Source organism: Oncorhynchus keta, chromosome 24, assembly GCF_023373465.1.
Source record: "Oncorhynchus keta strain PuntledgeMale-10-30-2019 chromosome 24, Oket_V2, whole genome shotgun sequence".
NCBI classification, from domain to species: Eukaryota; Metazoa; Chordata; class Actinopteri; order Salmoniformes; family Salmonidae; genus Oncorhynchus; species Oncorhynchus keta.
Window position 1 is genome coordinate 23,541,272 of NC_068444.1, and position 27,305 is coordinate 23,568,576.

At 43.2% G+C, this 27,305-nt stretch overlaps 1 protein-coding gene across 10 annotated transcripts in view; it reads right to left on the reverse strand.

Moving 5' to 3' along the window:
* cep170aa (centrosomal protein 170Aa) overlaps positions 1–27,305 on the reverse strand; it is a 74,800-nt gene that overhangs the window by 31,723 nt on the left and 15,772 nt on the right. For all 10 annotated transcript variants that reach the window (XM_052477993.1, XM_052477985.1, XM_052477988.1 and 7 more), the window contains exons 3-7: positions 21,200–21,289; positions 10,364–10,445; positions 10,047–10,102; positions 3,950–4,157; positions 900–1,037 (exon numbers count right to left, since the gene is read on the reverse strand). In XM_052477993.1, coding sequence (XP_052333953.1) covers positions 900–1,037; positions 3,950–4,157; positions 10,047–10,102; positions 10,364–10,445; positions 21,200–21,289 — 574 coding nt within the window. The remainder of the gene's footprint in view (positions 1–899; positions 1,038–3,949; positions 4,158–10,046; positions 10,103–10,363; positions 10,446–21,199; positions 21,290–27,305) is intronic.

Below are 27,305 nucleotides of genomic sequence, written 5' to 3' on the forward strand. Positions count from 1 at the left end.
TACAAATATCCTTACATTAATCGACTGTTGTTTAATAGAATTGTAATTCAAAAGTAGCCTACACTATACTTTCTACACATGTCAATGGTCACACAAAGAATCTGTTAAATTGCTTCAACTTACTGAGTTCCATGATAGATGCAACCTCTCCCATACTTGAATTAAAATAAAAGTCCTCCAGGCTTTCCGATCACAAGCCTCAGTTTATCCCAAAATGTTGGCTTTCCTAAGAGATGCCGAGGACATGCACTGCACTGGTGCTATTGTCCAGCTCTGACTGTTGATAGTGTAAGGACAGCTCTATGATCTAATAGTCTAAGAGGTCTGGTCGGCCTTCCCCCAGTCCACCCCAGCACCCATTGGGTGTCCTGCAGCGTCCAAGCCTGGTCTAATCTCTAATCCTGTTACTCCTGCCCAGCACAAGTTAATGGGATCCCAGTCCTCCGGACCAACACAGACACACACACAGTGCGAGTCCGGATGGCCATTACCCTCAATACACAGAGACAGGATAAGCCTGGGAATGAACATAAATCCACCATTTCACTACTTACAGAAAGTATTCTGTGCTTTATGTTCCAACGTTGGCATGCTATAGTTCCGTTATAACCACAGGAATATTTCAGAACAAACATTGCATAGGGTACAATGATCAACCAGGAACGTCTACAAAAAAATTGCCAGCTCAAATTCTCTGCCAATTCATAAAAACTGAACACAAGTAAAAAAGACTATCTTTCAGTTTATCTTGATTTGACCTCAAGCCATCAGGAATGTCATTGGATCATGTTCTTTAGGCCTTAGAGTATACTGTACAGTATGCATGTATCTGAACATCTAGACATGTACACATTTGTTTTTATTTGAGATATGATGAGGTCATTTTTCGGGGTTCTTACCTGCCGCAGAGCTGTCATGTTTCTTCCCACACGTCTTGGTCTCCTGCTTGAAGGAGTTCTCATCGTCTGCGTCCCCATCCCCCCACCAGGATGGCTGTCCATACAGAGGGGTTCCCCGGTGCAATGCTGCTATGTCCCCTATAACACAAACACAAGACGTTTCACTAGATTTAGATTGAATAATCTATCCATTGTGCTTGTGAAACATGCATGTATATGAATGAAATCAATGGGCACAGTAACAGGCCAGTAGTTACTGTGATGGTCATGCAATACTTCCTGAGCACAGCTGCACTAGTGTCTTTTAATCCCTCTGTCTTAAAGCTGGATGATGGGTCATGGAGCACTGATTTGGCTTTAGCCATTCCACTGACCTACATAACCCAGTCAGCAGGACACAGAGGGACAAGCCCATCAACACCATGCTCTGATCCCTTATCACCAATGAGCTTAAGTCAACACACAACCAACACATATGGCAGATCTGACTTCAAACAGACTGGCTGGAGGTTGGCTGTGTTTATCGGTTGAAATGTTTAAGAGGAGAATCTCTTCCTGGACTTTGTCTGATCCTCATTTGAACCAACGGACACATTTCTCTGTGTTACAGATTACCAGTGCTTGACTTGGGCAGGAGTTCACCAGAGCTGAGTACCGGCACCTAAAATGTTCTACTGCTTGAGCTCCTGTTCCTCTTATAGAATATTAGCTCAAAAGTATTGTAGAGTGCCAGCACCTAAATATAAACCGTACCGGCACCCAAAATGAGTACCAGCATCTATTTCAGTCCAAGTCAAGCCCAATAGTATGTTGCTAGTTGAACCCAGGTCGGGACATGATGTGTAGGCCAATTTACTACAAATAAAGTCACAATAGCTAAATGGAACATAATCACTTCAAGTTTAAGTAAGCACTGACTTTGCATGCAGATGCAGGATCTTCATTTGAACACTCTGTTGCAGGGCAACTTTTCTGAAATGCAAGACATTTAAAACTTGTTGTATATTTGAGGTTTAAAAGGCTTCTGAAGTTTGTAAATCCCACTTCGAAATTTCAGACTTGATTTTTCCGATCAACCCCTACAAAAACAACCATGAATAGGCAAGTCAGTTAATGAACAGATTCTTATTTTCAATGACGGCCTGGGTTAACTGCCTGTTCAGGGGCAGAATGACAAATTTGTACCTTGTCAGCTCAGGGATATGAACTTCACTAGTGCAACGCTCTAACCACTAGGCTACCCTGCCGCCCCAATTTCCTGTTGCTGCAGGATCATTTTTCTGCTGTGGCAAACTAGCTCAAATGAAGATCCTACATATGTTGAACAAAACCCAGAGAAGGCATTCATTGCAGCACATACTTACAGATGCTTGTGTTAAAAATGCCTATAAATGCCTATTACTGCTGCAAGATTGGTGAGGAGCCTATAAATGCTGCAAGCTTGGTGAGGAGCTATGCCTGCTTGCATAATATCTCCAGTGAACCTATGGTGGTGTGTTGCAGAGAGGAAAGGGAACATACAGTGATTCCCTGAGTCGTCAGGGGGGACCAACACATTAGCATCAAACTGACAATTAACAGGCTAAAATATCCAGGTGGCAGCAAAGGAGAAACACATGTAAACGCTTCCTGCCTCCTATTTTTTAAGGGCCGTCGGGTAATGGAGGCCTTCTGCTGAAGGTCCCTACTGCAGATGTTGTAATTAAACACATAGTGGGTGGCAAGCAGGGTTGCATGTAATGCTGGTACACTGGACTCATGGATTAAGCCTGATGCCCCATATGACAGTGTTAGAACATCTGTTGTTTTGATCCTGAGACTATAGACAACGGCTAAAGCCATTCATTAAGGACATCTTCTCATATTTCAGAACTAACTACTCAATCCATAGGGACCAAACAGCTTAACATTGAAGTCATTCAGCAGACACTCTTATCCAGAGCAACTTACAGGAGCAATTGGGGTTAAGTGCCTTGCTCAAGGTTATGTAGACAGATTTTTCACCTAGTCGGCTCAGGGATTCGAACCAGCGACCTTTCGATAGCCTAGGCTACCTGCCGCCCCAGGTAACCTACTGTAAAAGTCCAGTGCATAGCAAAAACTCCCTCTGAGATTCCTAATGTAATGACAATGAACCATGTACTGTCACAATGTAAAAGCCATGGTTCCACTGTTAAAAGCTAGACAAATATACTGTGCCATCTGTAATACAGCAGCTATTCAACTCAAGACATCCCCTCAGCCTCCCACAGAGTATCCAGTATCTGTACCAACTACTGTAAGAGACACTAACATCAGTAAAATATCCACTGTTACCTACACCAACACAAGCATAAGTTCCCACTCCAGCTGAGTGAATTGACTATTGAGCGTGTAAACGATGCAAGTGTAGTGGACATTCCTCCTGCCAAAAGCACAGGGGAGAGATGACAGAAACAGAAACAGAGTGAGAGGAGAGCTGGAGCAGCTGCAGACACTCTACTGCCTCCTGTAGATAATTATAGCTATTTGATTGGAATAATACTCATTCAGCTACTGATAGTGGGCCCAGGAGCATGCTAGGCTGGCCAATCAGATAAGACCCTCCAGTGGTACAGGGACAGTTGTTCAGATTATTGTGTTGTTTTTAAGGTTGCTTTAATGAGATTCAGCTGGATTTACAATGTGTTATTTAAACATCCGCCCTAAACCCTCACTCTTTTATTACAGGCAATAAATGAAAAGAAAAGGCTCCAGAAGAGACAGGCAGTGAAAAGTAGAGATTTATTAGTCTTTTCAGATGACATGTCTATCTATACTGTATCATCTACGGTGGGATCATGACAATCGTTGCTGAATACTGATTCTAAAATGCTATCGGTATAAAATGGAATTATGAATCTAGTCACAACTTGGATGCAGAAAGGGCCAAATCTCCAAATACTGTGTCATGACTGAATCACTTGAAGATCAACAATGAAATATCCCATTAAGTTATTCCCTGAAATGACTGGATCATACCGTAATGTACAACATACATGTCATCTCTTATATGTGCTTCCTGCTCTCACCTGCCATCTTGTCATCTCCCTTGTGTGATTCGGCAGGTTTGGCTGATGGCTCCATGGTCCCCTCGGCTGCCTTGCTCTCGGCTGGTCTGCAGCTGGAGGACTTGGGGGTCTTAGCAGGAGACTTGGGAGGAGATTTGCCAGGTGACTTGGTGGGCTCACCGTTGGAGGGCTTCTTACTCAGCTGGAGCTGGCTGGTGAACTTCTCATGCTGATAGAGGGAAAAAGAGGGAGGGAGGGAGACAGTGAGGGGGCGAGGGGGCAAGGGGGAGAGAGAGTGGAAGAGACACAGCAGGGGAAGTCAGAGTACATGGTCAAAAATATAATATTTCATCTAATGCTGACACACACACACAAACACACACACACACACACACACACACACACACACACACACACACACACACACACACACACACACACACACACACACACACACACACACACACACACACACACACACACGCACACATAGCCCAAAGTTATATTTGCATGGGGCAAGCTATGAGCTCATGAGTCTACTTACAGTCGTGGCCAAACATTTTGGGAATGACACAAATATTAATTTTCACAAAGTCTCCTGCCTCAATTTGTATGATGGCAATTTGCATATACTCCAGAATGTTATGAAGAGTGATCAGATTAAATGCAATTAATTGCAAAGTCCCTTTTTGCCATGTAAATGAACTGAATCCCCAAAAAACATTTCCACTGCATTTCAGCCCTGCCACAAAAGGACCAACTGACATAATTTCAGTGATTCTCTCATTAATACAGGTGTTGTTGAGGACAAGGCTGGAGATCACTCTGTCATGCTGATTGAGTTCGAAAAACAGACTGGAAACATCAAAAGGAGGGTGGTACTTGGAATCATTGTTCTTCCTCTGTCAGCCATGGTTACCTGCAAGGAAACACGTGCCGTCATCATTGCTTTGCACAAAAAGGGCTTCACAGGCAAGTATATTGCTGCCAGTAAGATTGCACCTAAATCAACCATTTATCGGATCATCAAGAACTTCAGGGGGAGCAGTTCAATTGTTGTGAGGAAGGCTTCAGGGCGCCCAAGAAAGTCCAGCAAGCTCCAGGACCGTCTCCTAAAGTTGATTCAGCTGCGGGATCGGGGCACCACCAGTACAGAGCTTGCTCAGGAATGGTAGCAGGCAGGTGTGAGTGCATCTGCACGCACAGTGAGGCGAAGACTTTTGGAGGATGGCCTGGTGTCAAGAAGGGCAGCAAAGAAGCCACTTCTCTCCAGGAAAAACATCAGGGACAGACTGATATTCTGCAAAAGGTACAGGGATTGGAATGCTGAGAACTGGGGTAAAGTCATTTTTTGTGATGAATCCCCTTTCTGATTGTTTGGGGCATCTGGAAAAAAGCTTGTCCGGAGAAGACAAGGTGAGCGCTACCACCAGCCCTGTGTCATGCCAACAGTAAAGCATCCTGAGACCATTCATGTCTGGGGTTGCTTCTCAGCCAAGGGAGTGGGCTCACTCACAATTTTGCCTAAGAACACAGCCATGAATAAAGAATGGTACCAACACATCCTCCGAGACCAACTTCTCCCAACCATCCAGGAACAGTTTGGTGATGAACAATGCCTTTTCCAGCATGATGGAGCACCTTGCCATAAGGCAAAAGTGATAACTAAGTGGCTCAGGGGTCCATGGCCAGGAAACTCCCCAGACCTTAATCCCATTGAGAACTTGTGGTCAATCCTCAAGAGGCGGGTGGACAAACAAAAACCCAAACTCCAATCATTGATTATGCAAGAATGTGCTGCCATCAGTCAGGATGTGGCCCAGAAGTTAATTGACAGCATGCCAGGGCGGATTGCAGAGGTTTTGAAAAAGAAGGCTCAACACTGCAAATATTGACTCTTTGTATCAACTTCATGTAATTGTCAATAAAAGCCTTTGACGCTTATGAAATGCTTGTAATTATACTTCACTATTCCATAGTAACATCTGACAAAAATATCTAAAGACACTGAAGCAGAAAACTTTGTGAAAATTTATATTTGTGTCATTCTCAAAACTTTTGGCCACGACTGTACAAACACTTCTTTATACTATGATATAACCGGTGCTATTTTCCTATTTAGCAGAAATTAGATATTTAGCACAATATTGAGAACAAAATAGATATCATGCACAGTGCCTTCAGAAAGTATTCATAGGCCTTCACTTTTTCCACATTTTGTTGTGTTACAAAGTGGGAGTGAAATGTATTTAATTGTCAACGATCTACACAAATGACTCAAAATGGAAGAACAATTCTAACATATGTAAAAGAAAATAAACAACTAATATATCTTGATTAGATACTGTAAGTATTCAACCCCCTGAGTCAATACATGTTAGAATCACATTTGGCAGCGATTACAGCTGTGAGTCTTTCTGGGTAAGTCTCCAAGAGCTTAGCACACCTGGATTGTACAATATTTGACCATTATTCTTTTCATATTGTTACGTCCGTTGTTGGAATGAGACCAAGGCGCAGCGTGGTAAGCGTACATCTTTCTTTATTTTGATGAGCACCAAAAAAAAGAAGATAAACAAACGTAACGTTCTGCAGTCTACACATTAACTGTACAAAAACAAGATCCCACAACTGAAGGTGGGAAAAAGGGCTGCCTAAGTGTAATCCCCAATCAGAGACAACGATAAACAGCTGCCTCTGATTGGGAACCATACTAGGCCAACAAAGAAGTAGAAACATAGATTTGCCCACCAAAGTCACACCCTGACCTAACCAAATGGACCCTGATCTCTCTTTTGAAGAACATATCAAGACCATTTCGAGGACAGCTTTTTTCCATCTACGTAACATTGAAAAAATCAGAAACTTTCTGTCCAAAAATGATGCAGAAAAATTAATCCATGCTTTTGTCACTTCTAGGTTAGACTACTGCAATGCTCTATTTTCCGGCTACCCGGATAAAGCACTAAATAAACTTCAGTTAGTGCTAAATACGGCTGCTAGAATCCTGACTAGAACCAACAAATTTGATCATATTACTCCAGTGCTAGCCTCTCTACACTGGCTTCCTGTCAAAGCAAGGGCTGATTTCAAGGTTTTACTGCTAACCTACAAAGCATTACATGGGCTTGCTCCTACCTACCTCTCTGATTTGGTCCTGCCGTACATACCTACACGTACGCTACGGTCACAAGACGCAGGCCTCCTAATTGTCCCTAGAATTTCTAAGCAAACAGCTGGAGGCAGGGCTTTCTCCTATAGAGCTCCATTTTTATGGAACGGTCTGCCTACCCATGTCAGAGACGCAAACTCGGTCTCAACCTTTAAGTCTTTACTGAAGACTCATCTCTTCAGTGGGTCATATGATTGAGTGTAGTCTGGCCCAGGAGTGGGAAGGTGAACGGAAAGGCTCTGGAGCAACGAACCGCCCTTGCTGTCTCTGCCTGGCCGGTTCCCCTCTTTCCACTGGGATTCTCTGCCTCTAACCCTGTTACGGGGCTGAGTCACTGGCTTGCTGGGGCTCTCTCATGCCGTCCCTGGGGGTGCGTCACCTGGGTGGGTTGATTCACTGTTGTGGTCAGCCTGTCTGGGTTGGCGCCCCCCTTGGGTTGTACCGTGGCGGAGATCTTTGTGGGCTATACTCGGCCTTGTCTCAGGATGGTAAGTTGGTGGTTGAAGATATCCCTCTAGTGGTGTGGGGGCTGTGCTTTGGCAAAGTGGGTGGGGTTATATCCTTCCTGTTTGGCCCTGTCCGGGGTGTCCTCGGATGGGGCCACAGTGTCTCCTGACCCCTCCTGTCTCAGCCTCCAGTATTTATGCTGCAGTAGTTTATGTGTCGGGGGGCTAGGGTCAGTTTGTTATATCTGGAGTACTTCTCCTGTCCTATTCGGTGTCCTGTGTGAATCTAAGTGTGCGTTCTCTAATTCTCTCCTTCTCTCTTTCTTTCTCTCTCTCGGAGGACCTGAGCCCTAGGACCATGCCCCAGGACTACCTGACATGATGACTCCTTGCTGTCCCCAGTCCACCTGGCCATGCTGCTGCTCCAGTTTCAACTGGCCTGGGCCCTAGGACCATGTCCCAGGACTACCTGACATGATGACTCCTTGCTGTCCCCAGTCCACCTGGCCATGCTGCTGCTCCAGTTTCAACTGTTCTGCCTTACTATTATTCAACCATGCTGGTCATTTATGAACATTTGAACATCTTGGCCACGTTCTGTTATAATCTCCACACCCGGCACAGCCAGAAGAGGACTGGCCACCCCACATATGCTCTCTCTAATTCTCTCTTTCTTTCTCTCTCTCGGAGGACCTGAGCCCTAGGACCGTGCCCCAGGACTACCTGACATGATGGCTCCTTGCTGTCCCCAGTCCACCTGACTGTGCTGCTGCTCCAGTTTCAACTGTTCTGCCTTATTATTATTCGACCATGCTGGTCATTTATGAACATTTGAACATCTTGGTCATGTTCTGTTATAATCTCTACCCGGCACAGCCAGAAGAGGACTGGCCACCCCACATAGCCCGGTTCCTCTCTAGGTTTCTTCCTAGGTTTTGGCCTTTCTAGGGAGTTTTTCCTAGCCACCGTGCTTTTACACCTGCATTGTTTGCTGTTTGGGGTTTTAGGCTGGGTTTCTGTACAGCACTTTGAGATATCAGCTGATGTACGAAGGGCTATATAAATACATTTGATTTGATTTGATTTGAATAGATAATTAAAAAGGCTCTCTAAGGTCAGGGCGTGAACATTTTTTTTCAAGCTCTGTCAAATTGGTAGTTGATCATTGCTAGACAACCATTTTCAGGTCTCTCCATAGATTTTCAAGCAGATTTAAGTCAAAACTGTAACTCTGAGTCTTCTTGGTAAGCAACTCTTGTGTTTTAAGTTATTGTCCTGCTGAAAGGTGAATTCATCTTCCAGTGTCTGGTGGAAAGCAGACTGAACCAGGTTTTCCTTCGGGATTTTGCTTGTGCTTTGCTCCATTCTGTTTATTTTTTTATCTTGAAAAACTCCCCAGTCCTTAACGATTACAAGCATACCCATAACATGATGCAGCCACCACTATGCTTGAAAATATGGAGAGTGGTACTCAGTAATGTGTTGTATTGGATTTGCCTCAAACATAAAACTTTGTATTTACGATAAAAAGTTAATTGCTTTTTGCAGTATTACTTTAGTGCCTTGTTGCAAACAGGATGTATGTTTTGGAATATTTTTATTCTGTACAAGCTTCCTTCTTTTCACTCTGTCGTTTAGATTAGTATTGTGGAGTAACTACAATGGTGTTGATTCATCCTCTGTTTTCTCCTATCACAGCCATTAAACTCTGTAACTGTTTTAAAGTCACCATTGGCCTTATCGTGAAATCCCTGAGCGGTTTCCTTCCTCTCCGGCAACTGAGTTAGAAAGGACGCCTGTCACTTTGTATTGACTGGGTGTATTGATACACCATCTAAAGTGTAATTAACAACTTCACCATGCTCAAGGGGATATTCAATGTCAGCTTTTTATTTCTACCAATCTATCAATACGTGCCTTTCTTTGCGAGGCATTGGAAAACCTCCCTGGACTTTGTGGTTGAATCTGTGTTTGAAATTCACTGCCCGACTGAGGGACCTTACAGATGTATGTATGTGTGGGGTACAGAGATGAGGTAGTCATTCAGAAATCATGTTAAACACTATTATTGCACACAGAGTGAGTCCATGCAACTTATTATGTGACTTGTTAAGCACATGTTTACTCCTGAACTTATTTAGGCTTGCCATAACAAAGGGGCTGAATACTTATTGACTCAAGACATTTCAGCTTTACATTTTTTATTAATTAGTCAAAAAAAAGAACATAATTCTACTTTTACATTATGGTTTAGTGTGTGTAGGCCAGTGACAAAAAAACATCTCAATTTAATCAATTTTAAATTCAGGCTTTAACACAACAATGTGGAAAAAGTAAAAGGGTGTGAATACTTTCTGGGGGCACTGTACATGTAGGTCTGTGTCTAGTGAAGGTTGCATACACGCCATCTCGCACAACATGTAAAGGGTTGTGTGGTGTGTGTTGTGTAATGTGTGTTGTGTGTTGTGTCTGGAGTTCAGCAAGGCAGGAAGTGTCTTACCTGCAGAGCCTCGTCTGGGACAGTCATCTCGCCTCGCACCACCGTGAACAGGTTGGTATGTGAGACAGGTTAAGGAAAGACACTTGTTTGTATCTATCACTGTTTGCAACTATCCTTACAGCAACTTCATTATACAAACATAAGTCATTCAAGGCCAAAACCACAATAGAGTGAATGACAACTTGACACTTAAAAACTCTACAGCTTGACAAATGATCAGTGGGACGAGAGCAATTAAATTAACAGATGGTACATGTTTTTAGGGATTGAAGTACTGTTGTATCACTAAGGTTGTAATGACGGAATGATTGAAAGGATATCATATCCAAACCTTAACTTGTCATCGATCTTCAAAGTGATATACATCTGCTCTTGGATTCGAACATCATTCACAAATGTCTGTATGGAGAGAAAAGAGAGAAAACCTTTTTGAACATGGATTGCATTGTAAATTCACTGCTCTCTGACTCTCTCCAGTGCCAGGCATGCCAGCCCAGTTCTCATTGCTTAAAACCCCCACGGGTAAATACATAATTAGGGAAACTGTTCCCAGCACACTTCATTTCAGGCTACACTTAACCCAGAATACAATCATATCACCTTTCATTCTCAGATACAAATCATCAAAAACATAAAGGAAAAGGGTGATGGCTGGATCAGGGTTGTATTAGATCAGGACAGTAAAAATAATAAGGATCAGGACAGTAAAAATAATAAGTAAATGTAATTTCTGGTTTTCTTGCAGGTCTCTCCATTACCCCCATAAGAACCAGCCAAAGTGACATTATAAAAGGAAAGACAACTTTTGTATGCGTGTTTATATTTTGAATATACACTACCGTTCAAAAGTCTGGGTTCACTTAGAAATGTCCTTGTTTTTGAAAGAAAAGCACATTTTCTGTCCATTAAAACGACATCAAATTGATCAGAAATACAGTGTAGACATTGTTAATGTTGTAAATGACTATTGTAGCTGGAAATGGCTGATTTTATATGGAATATCTACATAGGCGTACAGAAACCCTTTTGCAATTATGTTAGCACCGCTGAAAACTGTTGTTCTGATTAAAGAAGCAATAAAACTGGCCTTCCTTAGACTAATTGAGTAAAGAGAGAAAAACTTTTGGGACTTGGTTTGCATTGTAAATTCACTGCTCTCTGCTTTTTCTCTCTTTCTCTCTTTCTCTCCCTCGGAGGACCAAGGACCATGCCTCAGGACTACCTGGCCTGATGACTCCTTGCTGTCACCAGTCCACCTTGTCGTGCTGCTGCTCCAGTTTCAACTGTTCTGCCTGCGGCTATGGAACCCTGACCAATTCACCGGACAGACCTGCTGTTTTCAACTCTCTAGAGACAGCAGGAGTGGTAGAGATACTCTGAAAGATCGGCTATGAAAAGCCAACTGACATTTACTCCTGAGGTGCTGACCTGTTGCACCCTCTACAACCACTGTGATTATTATTATTTGACCGTGCTGGTCATCTATGAACATTTTAACATCTTGGCCATGTTCTGTTATAATCTCCACCCGGCACAGCCAGAAGAGGGCTGGCCACCTGTTATAGCCTGGTTCCTCTCTGGTTTTTCCTAGACACCGTGTTTCTACACCTGCATTGCTTGCTGTTTGGGGTTTTAGGCTGGGTTTCTGTACAGCACTTTGTGACATCAGCTGATGCTCAAAATGGCCAGAAACAAAGACATTTCTTCTGATATTTGTCAGTCTATTCTTATTCTGAGAAATTAAGGCTATTTCGTGTGAGAAACTGCCAAGAAACTGAAGATCTGGTACAATGCTGTGCACAACTGAGCAAGAGGACAAGTACATTAGAGAGCCTAGTTTGATAAACAGACGCCTCACAAGCTCTCTATTTTAAGTCCCTCTTTTATTATTTTTACCCCAATTGGTAGTTACATTCTTGTCCCATCGCTGCAACTCCCGTATGGAATCGGAGAGGCGAAGGTCGAGAGCCATGCAAAACACAGCACTGCCAAGCCGCACTGCTTGCTTAACCCGGAAGACAGTCTTTGGAGCACGATGGGACAAGGGAATCTCGGCCGGCCAAACCCTTCCCTAACTCAGATGACACTGGGCCAACTGTGCGCCGCCTCATGGGTCTCCTAGTCACGGCTGGCTGTGACACAGCCTGGGATCGAACCCAGGTCTGTAGTGACGCCTCAAGCATTGAGATGCAGTCCATTAGACCCCTGCGCCACTCAGAAGGCCACTATTTAATGTCACTCTAAAAGAGAAACAGGGTAATTGAAATCTTTGCTTAGAGGTTGTTACAATGTCTATTTAGGAGATGCAGTTATGACTATAGACTAGCTGTTGTTGTTATCAGGATTTATCAGAACAGTATCCTGGAGAGACAGATTGAGTATACACCTAATAAGTCATACCGATGACTTTCCTTATGATTCAAGATCTATCCTAAAGATGAGCTAGATGTGCAGGTCATTCAGCAGTCAGGCTCTGATTGGCCCAGCATGGGTTGGAGTGCTACTTCCTGTCGCTACGGGCCCTTGGACTGTGGGGGAGGAATGCTGGAGCATGATTCAGGAGAAAGAGGTTATGATTTCAGCTTCCTGCCTGAGATAATGTGTCACAGTGGTTCCAAGCTAGTGGGTTAGCCTACACACTGAGTGATTTACACACTGAGTCATCAGCAGAACTAGGCCTAACTAACACATTACTCACACCATGTGGCGGGAAGAGCACTTCAACATGGTTTTACTCTGCCGTGAAAAGATCATGGTGTAGAATATGGGCACATCATATGAGAATACGTTCTGTTAATGCCATATGACACACATTTACAGATGAGGTAATAAACCCAGCCCTCTCAAGTCAAAGCTGGAGCAAATTTGATTAGCCTAGAGATGAAGAACTTAAAGGGAAACTTCCCCGCTCAACACTCTGGGGTGTTTTTTCCAGTCTCCCTACATAATTATGAATGATAAGACTGTGTTTCAGACATAATTATGCACTCTAGCTGTATTTTATATTTTCGCACTGGGAGAGTTCAACCAATGATGTCATTGGTTGTTTTTCGCCTGCTGTCTGATCTCAAAATGAATGGAGTCATGTTTTGTAGCAATTATTGTGGTCTTTGGGTTTTGCGGATTGTACAATCAAGCTAGCAGCGAGTAGATATGGTTGTGCTTGTTCAATAAAGCCATTGGACTTGTCTCAACCATGTGCCTATCTGCCAGGCCATTTCAGGATATTTAGGTTGACTAATTTTCCGTTTCCCTGGCTTTGTAAATATTACAGCCTAACGGGAGCCCTACTTCCTTGTTCCCACCCTTAAAGGCAGGCTTTCCAAATGGGAGCGGTAATAGTTTACAGGAGCTATGTTACCGTCTATCTGGGATTGCTAAATAATTAGGTACGGTGGTTGCTTCTGATGATTCCTCCTTTCAAGAAGGGCAGGATGACAAAAACATGTTTTAATGTTCTTTTACATAGGAACATAGATGCCTATTTATTTGAGCTGGAATACACTGAAGAGGAGTTGAGACAGTGAAACAAATAATTGCAAGGCCAAATAGCAGCGGTGGCAGCCTAGACCCGCTAGACCAGGACTCATGAGGGCAATTGACAAACGAGTAAGCTGTTTTGCTGCCGGTAGCTAGCTAGCAATATAAACTCTCTTCTTACACGGGGCAATGTTTTTCAGGTCATGCTTCGGCTTGCTAGTACCACTACAAGGCAAGCTTGCCAAACTAGTTGTGCATTTGCAATACCTAAAATGTATTGTAATCGAATGTTATAGCTAGCTAGCCTCAGTGCCTCTCATTAGGAGCAAAACTGGATAAATGTTTTGATGATGGCGCAGGGTAAAGGAATGACATTGGTTTTATGACTCGTGTTAGTCTTAGAGTAACTATACCTGTGTGTTGTAGCTAGCTAGCTAACATCTGTTTTTGAGATGTCTCATATTCTACACCATGCTGCTACAATAGGAATATACAGTGCCTTGCGAAAGTATTCGGCCCCCTTGAACTTTGCAACCTTTTGCCACATTTCAGGCTTCAAACATAAAGATATAAAACTGTATTTTTTTGTGAAGAATCAACAACAAGTGGGACACAATCATGAAGTGGAACGACATTTATTGGATATTTCAAACTTTTTTAACAAATCAAAAACTGAAAAATTGGGCGTGCAAAATTATTCAGCCCCTTTACTTTCAGTGCAGCAAACTCTCTCCAGAAGTTCAGTGAGGATCTCTGAATGATCCAATGTTGACCTAAATGACTAATGATGATAAATACAATCCACCTGTGTGTAATCAAGTCTCCGTATAAATGCACCTGCACTGTGATAGTCTCAGAGGTCCGTTAAAAGCGCAGAGAGCATCATGAAGAACAAGGAACACACCAGGCAGGTCCGAGATACTGTTGTGAAGAAGTTTAAAGCCGGATTTGGATACAAAAAGATTTCCAAAGCTTTAAACATCCCAAGGAGCACTGTGCAAGCGATAATATTGAAATGGAAGGAGTATCAGACCACTGCAAATCTACCAAGACCTGGCCGTCCCTCTAAACTTTCAGCTCATACAAGGAGAAGACTGATCAGAGATGCAGCCAAGAGGCCCATGATCACTCTGGATGAACTGCAGAGACTCTGTCCATAGGACAACAATCAGTCGTATATTGCACAAATCTGGCCTTTATGGAAGAGTGGCAAGAAGAAAGCCATTTCTTAAAGATATCCATAAAAAGTGTCGTTTAAAGTTTGCCACAAGCCACCTGGGAGACACACCAAACATGTGGAAGAAGGTGCTCTGGTCAGATGAAACCAAAATTGAACTTTTTGGAAACAATGCAAAATGTTATGTTTGGCGTAAAAGCAACACAGCTCATCACCCTGAACACACCATCCCCACTGTCAAACATGGTGGTGGCAGCATCATGGTTTGGGCCTGCTTTTCTTCAGCTGGGACAGGGAAGATGGTTAAAATTGATGGGAAGATGGATGGAGCCAAATACAGGACCATTCTGGAAGAAAACCTGATGGAGTCTGCAAAAGACCTGAGACTTGGACAGAGATTTGTCTTCCAACAAGACAATGATCCAAAACATAAAGCAAAATCTACAATGGAATGGTTCAAAAATAAACATATCCATGTGTTAGACTGGCCAAGTGAAAGTCCAGACCTGAATCCAATCGAGAATCTGTGGAAAGAACTGAAAACTGCTGTTCACAAATGATCTCCATCCAACCTCACTGAGCTCGAGCTGTTTTGCAAGGAGGAATGGGGAAAAAATTCAGTATCTCGATGTGCAAAACTGATAGAGACATACCCCAAGCGACTTACAGCTGTAATCGCAGCAAAAGGTGGCGCTACAAAGTATTAACTTAAGGGGGCTGAATAATTTTGCACGTCCAATTTTTCAGTTTTTGATTTGTTAAAAAAGTTTGAAATATCCAATAAATGTCGTTCCACTTCATGATTGTGTCCCACTTGTTGTTGATTCTTCACAAAACATACAGTTTTATATCTTTATGTTTGAAGCCTGAAATGTGGCAAAGGGTCGCAAAGTTCAAGGGGGCCAAATACTTTCGCAAGGCACTGTAGATAGTGCACAATGATTTCCCATGAATGTGTGATAGCATTTTCTTATTTCTCTCAAAGACAATACCGCTTGGATACAAAGATGATGACTCTGAAGAGATGTGAAAGGTCCCTTGACAACAATCTCCCGTTGTACCAAAGTCACTCCGAATACCTCACTGCACCACCCAAACACACCATATGGCGTATGCCTTATGGCTAACGAGACGTGGTGTGATCAAAGAAACATACAGAAACTCAAATCCTTCTGTTCACCTGATTTAGAATTCCTCACAATCAAATGTCGACCGCATTATCTACCAAGAGAATTCTCTTCGATTATAATCACAGCCGTATATATTCCCCCCCAAGCAGACACATCGATGGCTCTGAACGAACTTTATTTGACTCTTTGCAAACTGGAATCCATACATCCTGAGGCTGCATTCATTGTAGCTGGGGATTTTAACAAGGCTAATCTGAAAACAAGACTCCCTAAATTGTATCAGCATATCGATTGCGCAACCAGGGCCGGAAAAACCTTGGATCATTGTTACTCTAACTTCCACAACGCATATAAGGCCCTGCCCTGCCCTCTTTACGGAAAAGCTGACCACGACTCCATTTTGTTGATCCCTGCCTACAGACAGAAACTAAAACGGGAGGCTCCCACGCTGAGGTCTGTCCAACGCTGGTCCGACCAAGCTGATTCCACACTCCAAGACTGCTTCCATCACGTGGACTGGGATATGTTTAGTATTGCGTCAGATAACAACATTGACGAATACGCTGATTCGGTATGCGAGTTCATTAGAACGTGCGTTGAAGATGTCGTTCCCATAGCAACGATTAAAACATTCCCTAACCAGAAACCGTGGATTGATGGCAGCATCCGCGTGAAACTGAAAGCGCAAACCACTGCTTTTAATCAGGGCAAGGTGACTGGTAACATGACTGAATACAAACAGTGCAGCTATTCCCTCCGCAAGGCTATCAAACAAGTTAAGCGTCAGTGTAGAGACGAAGTAGAATCTCAATTCAATGGCTCAGACACAAGAGGTATGTGGCAGGGTCTACAGTCAATCACGGACTACAAGAAGAAAACCAGCCCAGTCACGGACCAGGATGTCTTGCTCCCAGGCAGACTAAATAACTTTTTTGCCCGCTTTGAGGACAATACAGTGCCACTGACACGGCCTGCAACGAAAACATGCGGACTCTCCTTCACTGCAGCCGAGGTGAGTAAAACATTTAAACGTGTTAACCCTCGCAAGGCTGCAGGCCCAAACGGCATCCCCAGCCGTGCCCTCAGAGCATGCGTAGACCAGCTGGCCGGTGTGTTTACGGACATATTCAATCAATCCCTATACCAGTCTGCTGTTCCCACATGCTTCAAGAGGGCTACCATTGTTCCTGTTCCCAAGAAAGCTAAGGTAACTGAGCTTAACGACTACTTCCATCATCATGAAGTGCTTTGAGAGACTAGTCAAGGACCATATCACCTCCACCTTACCTGACACCCTAGACCCACTCCAATTTGCTTAACGCCCAAATAGGTCCACAGACGATGCAATCTCAACCACACTGCACACTGCCCTAACCCATCTGGACAAGAGGAATACCTATGTGAGAATGCTGTTCATCGACTACAGCTCGGCATTCAACACCATAGTACCCTCCAAGCTCGTCATCAAGCTCGAGACCCTGGGTCTCGACCCCGCCCTGTGCAACTGGGTACTGGACTTCCTGACGGGCCGCCCCCAGGTGGTGAGGGTAGGCAACAACATCTCCACCCCGCTGATCCTCAACACTGTTGCCCCACAAGGGTGCGTTCTGAGCCCTCTCCTGTACTCCCTGTTCACCCACGACTGCGTGGCCACGCACGCCTCCAACTCAATCATCAAGTTTGCGGACGACACAACAGTGGTAGGCTTGATTACCAACAACGACGAGACGGCCTACAGGGAGGAGGTGAGGGCCCTCGGAGTGTGGTGTCAGGAAAATAACCTCACACTCAACGTCAACAAAACTAAGGAGATGATTGTGGACTTCAGGAAACAGCAGAGGGAACACCCCCCTATCCACATCGATGGAACAGTAGTGGAGAGGGTAGTAAGTTTTAAGTTCCTCGGCATACACATCACAGACAAACTGAATTGTTCCACTCACACAGACAGCATCGTGAAGAAGGTGCAGCAGCGCCTCTTCAACCTCAGGAGGCTGAAGAAATTTGGCTTGTCACCAAAAGCACTCACAAACTTCTACAGATGCACAATCGAGAGCATCCTGGCGGGCTGTATCACAGCCTGGTACGGCAACTGCTCCACCCACAACCGTAAGGCTCCCCAGAGGGTAGTGAGGTCTGCACAACGCATCACCGGGGGCAAACTACCTGCCCTCCAGGACACCTACACCACCCGATGTTACAGGAAGGCCATAAAGATCATCAAGGACAACAACCACCCGAGCCACTGCCTGTTCACCCCGCTATCATCCAGAAGGCGAGGTCAGTACAGGTGCATCAAAGCTGGGACCGAGAGACTGAAAAACAGCTTCTATCTCAAGGCCATCAGACTGTTAAACAGCCAACACTAACTTTGAGTGGCTGCTGCCAACACACTGACACTGACTCAACTCCAGCCACTTTAATAATGGGAATTGATGGGAAATGATGTAAAATATATCACTAGCCACTTTAAACAATGCTACCTAATATAATGTTTACATACCCTACATTATTCATCTCATATGCATACGTATATACTGTACTCTATATCATCTACTGCATCCTTATGTAATACATGTATCACTAGCCACTTTAACTATGCCCCTTTGTTTACATACTCATCTCATATGTATATACTGTACTCTATATCATCTACTGCATCTTTATGTAATACATGTATCACTAGCCACTTTAACTATGCCACTTTGTTTACATACTCATCTCATATGTATATACTGTACTCGATACCATCTACTGTAGAGCCTATGCTGCTCTGTACCATCACTCATTCATATATCTTTATGTACATATTCTTTATCCCTTTACACTGTGTATAAGACAGTAGTTTTGGAATTGTTAGTTAGATTACTTGTTGGTTATTACTGCATTGTCGGAACTAGAAGCACAAGCATTTCGCTACACTCGCATTAACATCTGCTAACCATGTGTATGTGACAAATAACATTTTATTTGATTCCCTTTGTAGAACTGTAGTATATATTATAAGCGTTAGTGGTATATTTTTCTTATACTGTATATGTCATACATTTCCATAACTGTTCCTGCATACTGCTATGTAAACTCACCTCGATCTCCTGAGCAAATAAACTTTGTCTTGAATACAAGCCATGTCTACTTACAGTATTTGCTACATTGACAGACTAATCTACTGTTTTATTGAAACATTATAACTTGCCAACAAATGTAAGTTCAAATGCTACACCAACTCCCTGCATAATTTGTTTTAGCAGTAAGACTGAAGCTAGTTGATCCAAATACATTTCATGAATATTAGAATGAACTGCTCCAGAAGTCAACTCTTTATTGGTTTCTTATGCAGCTGGAATAATTTAGTCACTTGTCAGTACAGTTTAAAATATATATAAAACACCATTATATACATACTGTACAACAGCTACTGTAGCAATATCTATACCACAATGCAGTTGTGCGCATACTGGGCATTCTATATTATACTACAACATCAGTCTAACTGAATATGGATGTTGTGTTGGTTGAATGTTCCAGGCAGGTTCTAGAATGTTCTTCAGCTGGTGAACCTCTTCTTGTGTAGGGTAATGGCCGCTGGTTTTGCAGGCTTTTGCGCTGTGGCGATGTTGGGTTTGTGGGGCTGTGACTCTGGCTCCTTGTAGACAACCATCTGGTTCTTCCTGCACTCCACAGCCAGGTGGACTAGCCTCTCATACACTTTCTTCACCACCCACTGATTCCACCTCTTGCAGAAGATTTGTTTAAGTCTCCTGGAAAGATATGAAGACTGATCATGGGGATGTGTAACCATAGAATAACATTTGTTACACTCAGAGTCAATAACGGGGCATTGAAATAGGCTGTTAGCAAATATGTGTGTGGGGGCTTGACTTGTAGACAGTCTAGTCGTGTATTGTTGTGTATGAGCACCTACAGTTGTGCTATTGGGTATAAAAGCACTGCCAACAATAGAGTGAATAGGCTAGAAGAGTTTACTAACAGCCCCTCTCCCCATGCCAAAGAACGGACTGCAAGAGTGTGAAACGTTTTAAGAGCACTTGTCTTGTAGACAATTCAGTGTATTGGTGATTTTGCTTTCATAAATACCTTTGGCTGTCCTGGCTTGTTTTAAAGTCAGATCATGATGAGTTTGAGCTATTTCAAGGCTAAAATCTTTCTTCCAATGGGTCTACAGGCTCTGTACTACTAAAGCTGGTGTCAAGGTCTGTCGTCAGCAGCAGGATTAGTGTGTAGAACACACAGTAGTCAGTGATTAGCCAACATTTTCTTTACCAGTTTATTTACCAATACACACTTAAACAAGGTACTACATCCACCCACACCCCTCATGTCAATAGATCATGCCTTCACACACAATACCCACTCCCAACTGACACCAGTCAGTCACTCACACCATACAGTAGAAGTTGCAGCCTACAGTACTTGTAAACGCACAAACTATGACAACACGACACAGACTATGTTTATGCCTAGCTCCAGTATATTTATTTGCTCATCATGGAGTCATGGAAATATTTAGTAGATTTTAGAACGTGACTTACACTAGTTCCGGTTGCTGAGCTTGATGTTGACGCCTCTGCATATGTTGATGGGACTCTAAATAGAACACAGTCACATTAGCCTCTGCGGTAGTTAGTTAGCTAACTAATGGTTAGCTAACGTAAACTAACGAAGCTAACGTTTACTTGCAAAGTTACAAATCACATCACCAGATAACAGCTGGCTAACTACATTGATATATTTTGGAATGTCTAGCCAGCGTATTATGAAAGCTAGCTATCTAGTTTTTGGTTTAGATAAACAAATGAAGTTCAATGCTAGCTAGTTAGCTAGTTATCGTTAGCTACGTTACCTCAGCTTGACCTCTTTTCTGCTGCTCTGATGTTGGCGGATCGGATGCCCTCTTTGAAGCGAAGGGGAAAATCGTTGGAATAGCATCACTTTTCAACATTCGGTCGACATGGCAACCCCATTAGTTGAGACTTCAGTTCCGTTTCGAAACCATCTGGCTGAAAGTGCTGGCTACAAACACAGATGTTTTGATATTTCTCACATCAACTGGATACACCTCCACGGGTGGTACTACGTCCTGAAATCGATACGAATTCTGGATATTGTGGTTTGCTTACAGCCCGGAAATGTAGCTGGCCTGTTTCTACTTGTGAGATGCAGAAACGCTCGTATTTGCGTGTAGTAAGGAAATTCAAAATGTTTATGACACATATGATATGTTAATAGCACATTAATGGACATATATAGTGAAATGGAGCAGCGGTGAAATGTCCCTTTATCCCCTGACCCCTTTACATCTATTCTCTATTCCTCCCCTACCCCATCACCCTCCTCTCACTCACCCCGTTCAGACTGCCAAGGTCCTTGACTTTGTGCTCATCGCTGGTTAACTCGTAGTTGATGACTGCATGCTGCTTGTCAACACTCCGCGACTGTAAACACAAACACAACAGTAATGGTGTTACACATTGTTAAATTATAACTTGACATCAATGTTGATCTTGAAATGTTTTTGACATGAGATAACAGAGTGTGCATTATCATATCAACATCCAATCGTGCAGCAATGTCAGTGTTTGAAGGAGGAATAACATGCATTGTTAAAGTCAGATTACATTTTTGAAACACAGAGGTACTGTATATTTCCATTCATAATACATTCTTATTTTTATTTTTTATATACTTTTTTAAATAATCACAAACCCCAGATAGGTGCAGTGAAACATGTTGTTTTAGAGGGTCAGCCTTAGTAGTACCGTGCCCCTGGAGCAAATTAGGTTGAAGTGCCTTGCTCAAGGGCACATTGACTGATTTTTCACCTTGCTGGCTCTGATATTCAAACCAGCAACCTTTCGGTTACTGGCCCAATGTTCTAACGGCTAGGCTACCTGCCACCCTTTTTTACAAGACAGTTAGGCCCTGTATTATTCTCAAAAAGACAGAAATGGAAGCACAAACACATACACATAACACAATATGTAGGGGGGTGTGGAGGGAGGAAGCAAGATAGATAGTTTCAATGTTTTACCATCTCCCGAGAGCACCCTAAGAGCTCTATAGAGTTTGATTTGATTTCTAGATACTGCAAACTTTAGGGAATGTATCAGGGATGTACACTAAACAAAATAACACTTTCAGCATCTCTGGATTCAATGCCAAATTCCTGTCATAATTCTAATTGTCATGAGTGATGACATTTATAAAATGGCACTATCATGATCGGACTATGGATAAAGGACACATGGGGAATTATTTCAAAGAACAGATACTGTATTCTGATGCCATATACACATTTGTTGAGGGCAAACCTTCCCCTGTAGATTAGGTTTGTGATCAAACAAGATCAAACCAGATTAGACAAAGAGACTAGTGTCTGTGACACAGTACATACCACAGCACAGGGACTAGACACATACAATACAGTATAGAGACAAAACATTTCTGATATCGCTCTAGCCAAGTAGCCTAGGTCTGAGTAATATTGTCTGTTTTGAATACCAGTCCATTTCGAAGCTGTAAGGGAACAAGTGTGTATGTTTGCATGTTTATATGTTTAACTGCCAGTATGGCTAAGTGATGTGTGACAGATATCCTAACTTCACACAAATCTTCCATATCGAATGCGCGACCCAGGCTGGAAGAATTCTGGATCATTGCTAACTCTAACTTCCGAGATGCATACAAAGCCCTCCTTTCGGCAAATCTGACCACGACTCCATTTTGTTGCTCCCAGCCTATAGACAAAAACTAAAACAGGAAACGCCCGTGCTCAGGTCTGTTCAACACTGGTCCAACCGAATCTGATTCCACGGTTCAAGATTGCTTCAATCACCTGGACTGGGATATGTTCCCAGATAGCCTCAGACAACAACATTGATGTATATGCTGATTCGGTGAGCGAGTTTATTAGCAAGTGCATCGGTGATGTTGTACCCACGGTGACTATTAAAACCTTCCCCAACCAGAAACCGTGGATGGATGGCAGCATTCGCGCAAAACTGAAAGCGCGAAGCACTGCTTTTATACCATGGAAAGGCGACCGGAAACATGACAGAATACAAACAGTGTAGCTATTCCCTCCGCAAGGCTATCGAACAAGCTAAGTGTCAGTATAGAGACAAAGTAGAGTCGCAATTCAACGGCTTAGACAAGAGACGTATGTGGCAGGGTCTACAGTCAATCACGGATTACAAAAAGAAAACAAGCCCTGTCGCGGACACCGATGTCTTGTTCCCAGACAAACTAAACAACTTCTTTGCTCGCTTAGAGGACAATACAGTGCCACTGACACGGTCCGCTAACAAAACCAGCGGGCTCTCCTTCACCGCAGCCAACGTGAGTGAAACATTTAAACGTGTTAACCCTCTCAAGGCCCGCCGGCCCAGACGGAATCCCTAGCCACGTCCTCAGAGCATGGGCACGACGAGACGGCCTACATGGATGAGGTTAGTGCCCTCGGATTGTGGTGTCAGGAAAATAACCTCACACTCAACGTCATCAAAACAAAGGAGATGATCGTGGACTTCAGGAAACAGCAGAGGGAGCACCCCCCTATCCACATCGACGGGACAGTAGTGGAGAAGGTGGAAAGTTTTAAGTTCTTCTGCGTACACATCACGGACAAACTGAAATAGTCCACCCACACAGACAGCGTGGTGAAGAAGGTGCAACAGCGCCTCTCCAACTTCAGGAGGCTGAAGACATTTGGCTTGTCACCAAAAAACACTCACAAACTTTAACAGATGCACAATCGAGAGCATCCTGTCAGGCTGTATCACCGCCTGCCTGGTACGGCAACTGCTCCGCCCACAACCGCAAGGCTCTCCAGAGGGTAGTGAGGTCTGCACAACGCATCACCGGGGGCAAACTACCTGCCCCCCAGGACACCTACACCACCCGATGTCACAGGAAGGCCAAAAAGATCAAGGACAACAACCACCCGAGCCACTGCCTGTTCACCCCGCTATCATCCAGGAGGCGAGGTCAGTACAGGTGCATCAAAGCTGGGACAGAGAAACTGAAAAACAGCTTCTATCTCAAGGCCACCAGACTGTTAAACAGACATCACTAACATTGAGTGGCTGCTGCCAACATACTGACTCAAATCTCTAGCCACTTTAATAAATAAAAATTGGATGTAATAAATTTATCACTAGTCACTTTAAACAATGCCACTTTATATGTTTACATAGCCTACATTACTCATTTCATATGTACAGTGGGGCAAAAAAGTATTTTGTCAGCCACCAATTGTGCAAGTTCTCCTACTTAAAAAGATGAGAGAGGCCTGTAATTTTCATCATAGGTACACTTCAACTATGACAGACAAAATGAGAAAAAAAATCCAGAAAATCACATTGTAGGATTTTTAATGAATTTATTTGCAAATTATGGTGGAAAATAAGTATTTGGTCAATAACAAAAGTTTATCTCAATACTTTGTTATATACCCTTTGTTGGCAATGACAGAGGTCAAATGTTTTCTGTAAGTCTTCACAAGGTTTTCACACACTGTTGCTGGTATTTTGGCCCATTCCTCCATGCAGATCTCCTCTAGAGCAGTGATGTTTTGGGGCTGTTGCTGGGCAGCACGGACTTTCAACTCCCTCCAGAGATTTTCTATGGGGTTGAGATCTGGAGACTGGCTAGGCCACTCCAGGACCTTGAAATGCTTCTTACGAAGCCACTCCTTCGTTGCCCGGGCGGTGTGTTTGGGATCATTGTCATGCTGAAAGACCCAGCCACGTTTCATCTTCAATGCCCTTGCATGGAAGGAGGTTTTCACTCAAAATCTCACGATACATGGCCTCATTCATTCCTTCCTTTACACGAATCAGTCGTCCTGGTCCCTTTGCAGAAAAACAGCCCCAAAGCATGATGTTTCCACCCCCATGCTTCACAGTAGGTATGGTGTTCTTTGGATGCAACTCAGCATTCTTTGTCCTCCAAACACGACGAGTTGAGTTTTTACCAAAAAGTTATATTTTGGTTTAATCTGACCATATGACATTCTCCCAATCTTCTTCTGGATCATCCAAATGCTCTCTAGCAAACTTCAGATGGGCCTGGACATGTACTGGCTTAAGCAGGGGAACACGTCTGGCACTGCAGGATTTGAGTCCCTGGCGGCATAGTGTGTTACTGATGGTAGGCTTTGTTACTTTGGTCCCAGCTCTCTGCAGGTCATTCACTAGGTCCCCCCGTGTGGTTCTGGGATTTTTGCTCACCGTTCTTGTGATCATTTTCACCCGACGGGGTGAGATCTTGCGTGGAGCCCCAGATCGAGGGAGATTATCAGTGGTCTTGTATGTCTTCCATTTCCTAATAATTGCTCCCACAGTTGATTTCTTCAAACCAAGCTGCATACCTATTGCAGATTCAGTCTTCCCAACCTGGTGCAGGTCTACAATTTTGTTTCTGGTGTCCTTTGTCAGCTCTTTGGTCTTGGCCATAGTGGAGTTTGGAGTGTGACTGTTTAAGGTTGTGGACAGGTGTCTTTTATACTGATAACATGTTCAAACAGATGCCATTAATACAGGTAACGAGTGGAGGACAGAGGAGCCTCTTAAAGAAGAAGTTACAGGTCTGTGAGAGCCAGAAATCTTGCTTGTTTGTAGGTGACCAAATACTTATTTTCCACCATAATTTGCAAATAAATTCATAAAAAATCCTACAATGTGATTTTCTGGATTTTCTTTCTCATTTTGTCTGTCATAGTTGAAGTGTACCTATGATGAAAATTACAGGTCTCTCTCATCTTTTGAAGTGGGAGAACTTGCACAATTGGTGGCTGACTAAATAATTTTTTGCCCCACTGTATATACTGTACTCTATACCATCTACTGGATCTTGCCTATGCCGTTTCTGCCATCGCTCATCCATATATTTATATTTACTTATTCATTCTTTTACACTTGTGTGTATAAGGTAGTTGTTGTGAAATTGTTAGATTACTTGTTAGAAATGACTGCACGGTTGGAACTAGAAGCATTTCGCGACACTCGGATTAACATCTGCTAACCATGTGCATGTGCATGTGTCCAATACAATTTGATTTGATATCAATGCATGATTTACACAATCGTCAACTTATTGTAAGTGCACAGATCTCAAATGAAGATTCTCCCCTGAAGCGAGTGAAAGTGAGAGGTGGCCTGCTGGGAGCCTCATCTCCAATCCCATGCACCTAATCTCTGTGTGCCACACTGCATGTCTTATAACAGGGCTTGTTTGATCTGGCTTGACTCTGTAGTAGAGATACAGCCCACCTACAACAGAACAATATCTCCCAGTTCCCACACTACAGAGGAGACGAGCCATATCGAGTATCCATACAGAGACAGAGAGCTAAAGCACCCACACATAGGCATACTGGAATCTCGTCTTTTCCATCTCTGTTCAGAGCATGAAAACATTCTATGTGATTCAGGAGAAGGAAGGGAGAGCGATTGTCTACAAAATCATGCATGTCATTGAGGAATTTGAAGTAACTAAGTGTCATGGCGAAAATAACTTGTTATATAAGTGAGAAATAAAACATACCATTCACACTCACATAAACCTATTGTAGATATACTGTATATACAGTATTGTAGAGAACACAGCATGAGAGACTGTTTCCTTCGTGAATTTGATTTCTTCAAACATAAACATAACGCTTTGATTTGACTGTTACTAACTACAAGAGGCCTAGTTGGGAGTGGTCCATATTTGAGTCTGATACCCTTGAGTTGGGAAGCCATGCATCGGATCTTTAACCCGTACATTGCTGAGATACCCATGTGACAACAAGACTGTGGCCGTAAAAACAGTCACATGGCCCAGACCTCTAGGCGTATTTTCCGTTGGCAGACTCACACTAAACAAAGTACCCAGTCTTCTCCTCTCTTTCCTCCAGGTCATCAGAGAGACCCACACAAGAAAAGACGATCCCTATTTAAAAGACAGCCTCCTTGTTCCCTTCATTCCAACCCTGATGATTTCAGCAGTAAAACGTTTAAGTATCTTGCTGGCACTCTGAACTGTTTGTTTTTTAGAAGCCGTTTAGCACGATACCTTCTAACTTCTATTGGGGATGTGCTGATGTATTAATGACCTGCTGCTTAATTATAGACTCATTAGTAGACAGGGACAAACTGAGGATTGCTGAGGTTGAAGGAGGACTTCTTGATTTGTGTCTCCAAGAAAGTGAAGTGAAGCCTGGGTTTCAAGTGTCTCAGAGTTAAGGAGCAGTGGTCTAGTGGAGGGTACCCGACTTTTATTTTTGCTCAACAGTTTACCCAGCTTTTGCAGAAAAATACATTGTTAGTTTTTTCACCGTGTGATCTGAGTTTACCCACCATTTTTTTTACCACTATCTACATCACTGTTAAGGACTGAAGCATTGTCGGTATTGCCACACATACACTACAGGCAATTCAGTTACTTGTAAATGTACTCGACAATGTA